This window comes from Euprymna scolopes, chromosome 1, assembly GCF_053919585.1.
Source record: "Euprymna scolopes isolate OS-2025 chromosome 1, ASM5391958v1, whole genome shotgun sequence".
Classification (NCBI taxonomy): Eukaryota; Metazoa; Mollusca; class Cephalopoda; order Sepiida; family Sepiolidae; genus Euprymna; species Euprymna scolopes.
Window position 1 is genome coordinate 48,487,964 of NC_136482.1, and position 7,036 is coordinate 48,494,999.

General features: G+C 39.3%; 1 protein-coding gene across 1 annotated transcript in view; it reads left to right on the top strand.

The window, feature by feature from the left end:
• The first annotated feature begins 5,404 nt into the window (after positions 1–5,404).
• LOC145294725 (uncharacterized) overlaps positions 5,405–7,036 on the top strand; it is a 6,254-nt gene continuing 4,622 nt past the window's right edge. Inside the window, exon 1 of the mRNA XM_080141412.1 lies at positions 5,405–6,645. Within this exon, the coding sequence (XP_079997538.1) occupies positions 5,435–6,645 (1,211 nt within the window). The 5' untranslated portion in view covers positions 5,405–5,434. The remainder of the gene's footprint in view (positions 6,646–7,036) is intronic.

The following is a 7,036-nucleotide window of genomic DNA, read 5'->3' on the forward strand; positions in this document are numbered from 1 at the left end:
ACTCCACACCTTCCTGTTTTCTTCATAAAGTTTCTGTGTAATTACTTTGTTTATTTACGCTCATTGAGCAATCACTCTTTTACAACTTACTTATTATAACACTGTATTTGTACAATTTTAATTTGCCCCTCAGAAAATATTTGTGTTTTCTATTAAAATCGGACAGCCTAGAGTCGGATCGCAATGTTGTTAAAATTTTGCTACGAGAGAATCCTTTGATCATTCATAAAAGATGTTTTGATATGGTTCATATTTTAAATGTTTTAAACACAAAAAGCTGCACGCGTTGAACTCCATCTGTACTTGCCACGAAAATGATTTCTTTTGAAGCTACTGTAAGAAACCTGAACACATTAATTATCAACAGTAATTATATAAATTACAGAAAATGCCCCTCCTTAAATAAAGAGATTGAATTGTAATAGGCAAAAAGTATTATTTTTCTAGAAAAAGTGTTTTCATATGCATATGTTAAGATATATAAAATTACGAGTTTGAATGCAAGATCACTTTCTTTAATATTATAATGGTAATTATTTATTAATTTATATGATTTACCTGATAGTCCGCAAATATTTATATAATGTTATAGGAAAATATATTCAATTAATCGTATTGCATACATTTAAACATAACATAATAGAACCAGAGATTCCGCTAGTTATTATATAAAAGTAAATAACAAAAAAAAGATACGATATTATATTCATAGAAGGGGCATGGATTTGGAGCAAGACAGTAATCGTATTCTTCACTTTACTTTAACGTTTCTTTGTGATATAATATCGACATTAAAAAAATCGATCAGATAAAAACACTCACGAGCCAGATGCTGAAGTATGCATTCATGGCTGGACTGCCTGCCCATAACCAGGAGTCGTTGTGTTCATCTTCTGGTATAAACCAGGTCCCAACTGAAAATATGCTCAGCCGAGCAAGGTCTGTGGTGAAAACGAACGGGTTGCAGCCGCTGTTTAGAGATCAGACACGGAAAAATGCCTCTACACTATCCCTTTGAAAACTCACTGCAGTGGTTCAATGACTCTGGAGCCAAGCATCCTTCTAAGCAGAAACGATCGAGGCAGCCCAGTACACCATGCATTCGATGCTAGCGATGCCAGAAAGAGGGGCACATCGTATCAAGGTGTGAGTGCCACTCTCGTCCCGGATTGGATGAGAATATACCTGCCAGTGAAGCGCGTGAGTGGCACGAGAGTGATTCTGGACGAATTAGTTTACTGTTGGTGCATCTGATCTCTAGTAAGGAGTACGGTGCGTGGTCCACGGAATGGACACAAACAGATGTACCGACTGTTGATGGAAAGAGTATGAGCAGCAAAGGAGCGACCAAGTTCAGTTTGCAGGTTGATAAAAGGATCCCCGTGGTGGTGGAGATATTGGTCATAGACGGAGATCTTTTGGTATTCGATCTCTTGCGCGGAATTTATTTCATCCGCCTGTTGGGCGGCGTTCATATCAATGAACACGATGACGCCAATTTCCCCGAAGGCAATTTGCGGTGTCGGCACTGCTGTTGCAGTGAAAATAAACCGACCTGACTTTGATGTCGTATTCGACCTGACTAAGAAACATTTGACTGCAACCTAAAGGTGGTTGAGTGAGCAGCACCAAAACAGCTGATCAATCAGACTCCTGAATATACCGTGCCCAAACATATTCAGAAGGACTATGACTGCGAATTGCAAACTTGAATTCGCAATGGATGGCTGATACCATACCCGGAGAAAGAGCTTGGTCCACCCAACGGAGCTATCGCACTAAAAGCGATTGTTTAGCATACCAAGGGAAATAGGCGGCATGTGATGAAATATCGCGAACTAAACGACCATGTGGACGAATACACGGCACGTGGGGGGTGTTCATAAACGCTGACAGACTGTCGGGGGAAAATGCCCGACGTGTTCTTGTTGGATATGAATAAGACCAACCTTAATCTACATGTGCACCGTTCTTTATGACAATTCCAAACCATGGTTGTGAAAGTGAAGAGATACTGAGGGACGATGGCGAAATTTGGGCTTAACGTAACCCCATCAATTCTGCAGGCAATTGTGGAGAGTGTTTTCACAGAGATGTAACTCTTCAGTAAGCAACATAGGCATGTATAGATGATTTATGCATCAACAACGTGGCGCTTGCGGAACGAGTGAAGTAGCATTTTCCTCGGTTTTGAATGGAAAGCAAGGAACAAGTGGCGGTTGAATATAGCGCACGTGTGCTTGTATTGGATGTCTGGGGAAAGCGTGCCACTGCGATGGAAGCGTGGTAGTATGATTCCAGATGTTTCAGAGTTTGTGACACGTCGAGCCATTTTCTCCCTGTGCGCGAAACTGATCGGCCATCTTTCAGTATGTGATGGGTAGAGTAACAAGAGGAATCATAAACGACGGGCCTACACTATAACCCAATTATGGGACGACACCACAGAGGATGTTCCACTGCAACAAATTCTCAAGGACACAGTAGCCAGGGCGAGGTAGAGCGATCTCTCATAGTGTCTATGATGTGTACACGGACAAGAAGGCAATGTATGTGTGAACGCACTTTTCTTGGCGACCGGTGTGCTCCTGGAACGTGATACTATTGTCTTCTTAGATGCATGTTAGCTACCATCCACGGACGACGTGCAACATATTAACTTGGCTGAACTTCATGCGGGGTTGGAGGGCATTATCCTTGTTTTACACTGGAAGTGCAAATTTATACACGTAAAAACGGACTCGGTAAGTATGTATCAGTGGACACGCTCACTTGTAAAACTTGAGTACGAAAAATGTTACTCTGACGGCGATTGGACACGATAAAATCACTCGTAGAAAGTATGGATATTCAATAGACATGCTCTGGTCCCGTCGAGTCAGAACTTGCCATACACCAGGACAAGTGTCCCACAAAGATGGCTAGATATTATGACATCTGAGAGTGAGCCTGTACCTCTGACCTGTGCTGCAAAGAGTAACGCAAGGACTAGTAGTCAGATTATTGAACTGCATAAGAGTAGTAGGCATCAAGTTATCCGACGCTCAGCATATTTCGTTCGGCGGGTTTGCTCAAGAATTACCAAAGCTCGTGGTAGGTCAGCTATCGGAAAATGTTAGGAATGTCGGACAATTGATCCGTCCCATTTCATTGAATACCAGGGTAATTGACGGTACAAGCTAATTGGCAAAGGCTGGGGATGGATATAAACATTTTATCAGCAAACATTTCCTTACGCTCACTGATAGCTGTCCAGCTCGTTTTACCATTTGGCGGATGTTGTGGCAGCAGGATTCCAGGCACATCATTTAACATCTTGAGTCAATATTTTTAGAGCGTGACCCCCGCAGGAACTGCTTACTGACAAGGATATTGCATTTATCAGTAAGGAATTCAAGTTGTTTTCTGCTGTTTTGGGAGTAAGCCTGCGGATTCGGTTTGCGTACGTGCCAGCAAGTTATGGCATTGCAGACCGATGTCACCGCAGTATTAAACGGATTGGAGCCAGAAAAAGAGATGCGCAGTTCATGAATCACTGTATTTGTACAATGTCGCGCCCAGGGACGATACATCATCGTTGACTGCACCTGCCAACGAGATCTATAGATATGAAGTTAGGGTGAAGAACATCGACCCAGTGGACACTTTACCAGGTTCCGCCCAAACCCAATAACATCTAGGCGACTGTGTATGTGTAAAACCGTCAGGTTATCGATACACATCCAAGTTCCAAGAAGGAACAGTAACGGAAGTGATCAGCTGGCAAACCATTGGTGTTGATGGTATCCCGCGCCCTGAGAAGGATATACGACCGGGGATATATACCTTCCTTTCTAGTAATGCAGATGATGAGAAGTAAGATGGCACTGCATGTATTAGATGCCTGACCGACACCCAACACAAAATGGAGAACTCTTGGAACACAAAATCAACACAAAACCAACATAAAACGAACAGAAAATGGAGAACTCTCGCAACATAGTCCAGATGCCATTCAACCTGTGATAGCAGATGAGACTTCAGATGGTATTGAGTGTATGACACTGCCTGCCCCACAGACAACATAGAATAGAAAGACCCCAGCACCACTCTTGCACAAGCTGTGATCAGGGATCAGAGAGGAGTGTCGACAATGTATCACGAGCCAACCGCTATCACGTCTAATGCACAAATGACAGGGCGCCTGCGTGCTGGTACAGGAAATTCGGTGTGTACTCATTTGCATTAGATTACGCTCCGCCGATAGAAAAAACATCGATTTTTTTTGTTTGTTTTGGCAGCAGTATTTTTTGCAGTTGCTTCGATCGGTGAAAGCGATTTCGTGTTGTTCGTTTCAGAAATCGGGTGAAGATAGGAAATCTTAAATATCGAGACCAAGAACGAAAGGGAAAGTAAGAAGAAAGAACTGAACATAAAATAATATGCTTCGGTTTGTCTGTGCTTATTGTCTAATAAAAACATGGAAAAAGTGATATGTTAATAGTTGACATGAAATTGAATTTCAAAATGAAAGGTTTTACTTGTAAGTTGCTGTTATAAAGGGGTGTTATCATTAGCAGCTGTGTATTATCTCTGCTGTACTAATCCAATAATCTTGGTTGCAAGGATTTATATGATGGACTATCAGGAAATAGTGCATGGTAGAATAAAAATCATATATCAGATTGTTTATATGAATAAGGTCGTGTACAATTTATAATTATATGCATGATTATGAGATTTTAATGTCATAACAACAAAATGCGTTCATGTCATATGTTTTATGTTGTTTAGCATTCAGAAATCAATTCCCCATGAAGTTGGTCATAATGAAATGCATTTTGAAGAATATATATTGCAATATATATATATATATATATATATATATATATATATATATATATATATATATATATATCTACCTATCTCTCTCACTCTCTCTCTCTCTCTCTCTATATATATATATATATATATAAATATAGAAATATATATATATATATATATATATATATATATATATATATATATATATATATACGTGTGCGGGGGGAGTGATATGTCCTAAAATATGAATTTTTATGTAATAAAGTGTTATCACATTGTTTGCATATATTTCATGACATTATACGCGTATATATAAACATATGTATTAATATATATATGTATATATATAAATATATATATACATACGTTGATATTTTTAAGCATGTTATTAATTTTTGGTACCCATAATAATATATGTATATATGTGTGTGATTACACAAACATTTATACACACACATACATATATATATATATATATATATATATATATATATATATATATATATATATATATATATATGTAGAATATTTCTACTTAGAATTGTTTCCATTTAATTAATTAATGTCTTTTATCATTTCTTTTTTTCAGATATTACTTATCTTTGAGCTTGTTTTTCGGTTGCAATTTCCCATGACGACGAAAGCGCTGGAAGTTCTTCTATGGCTACAAGCGGGCCTGGTTCTGGCCGTAGCGGTCGTGCTGCGCGTTACGTCGGCCGAATGTAAATTTCCCAGGTTCATGCACACGGAGCAAAATGCCTGGGTTCGCGGTTATGAGAAAGGCGACCGATTCGTCGCTTATTTCCAGGACGGTATAATGAAGGCCAGCAGTTGCCGCGACAATACATGCGTTCTTTATGAGCGCAAATGTATTGAGGAACTGCCCAATGGCAAATATATCGCATCCCATGCCGAGCAGCCACATGCTCAACGGTTCCTGTGCATAGAATTCGTACGTCGCAGCGAGATCATCGTCCAACTGAAACAATCTGAGCTCTCGTCTAACCAGTATCCATCTCTATGCAAGGATATGGTTCTTGATCAATGGCCATTAGTGCTGCTTGAGAAGCTACTAGAACACAAAGTCGGTTGCCCATTCTCGGGAGGCTACAACCTTCAGATGTTCGACAGCAGCGGAACACCGCTGTGCCCACGGGAAATCGTCCCCATACGTTTGGAGAGCGAGTGCGAAGCAGGCGAAGGAATGATGATCCACTTCAGAAAAAATGTGTGCATTCATCCTGACCTAAACATGGAAGTGAAGCAGAAGCTATATTGCCTTGCGCATTGGGCTGAAGGAAAATATCGCTTCATAATCCTTCGCGAAAAAGACAAACGTGATCATATCTGGTCACTTCGTATCAAAGAACCAGTCACGGAGATCAAAGATGCGGCCCTTTTCATGGTTCCAGTTTGCGATGCGGAGGACGTCATCACCCAGACGAATATGTATCTTCAATTGAAGCTTGACAAGTATGTTGTTTCGACAACATGCGCTGATGAGTTCAAAGATTGCTCACAGTATGTTCAGTTCTGCGATTCTGGATATCGACAACATTGCTCTAATTCATGCCGCGACTGTCGGCCCGATGTAATCAACTTATGCCCTTTCTCCGAACGACTTCGTAGTACTTGGGTACAGAGTATGAAAAAGAACAAGCAACTGTTTATCAACATCACTCACTACCATATCTATATTCAGACTTTTGGAATGTTCCATTGTCTAATGGCGAAGGGGAAGAGTGCTACTGGAACGAATGTCCTGCTACAACTATTCCAGAATGGGTGTTATCCGCGTTACACTTGCCTACAGATTGAGAAGACAGCACCGTCAGTTATAAGGTAAGCTATTACTCCTACATAATTGTAACATAAATCTCTAATACGAAATCGTCATCATTCTACATTCGCACGTGTTCACAAAAAAGCTAATCTAATTAAACAAAAATAATAAGCAAAATCAAATTCTCTAAATGATTGATGAATATTGAACAAATAACAAAAATATATAATACATGGAAAAAGAACCAATATATATATATATATATATATATATATATATATATATATATGCACTACAAACACCTGTTGTTTCCTATATACTTCATCTATTATTTTATGTTTGCACTTGTAAGTTTTCATTGTTATTTCAAGAATCGATATGAGTTAGGGTAGAGATAAAAAATTTTGAAAAATTAGAAAACCTGAAATATATATATATATATATATATAT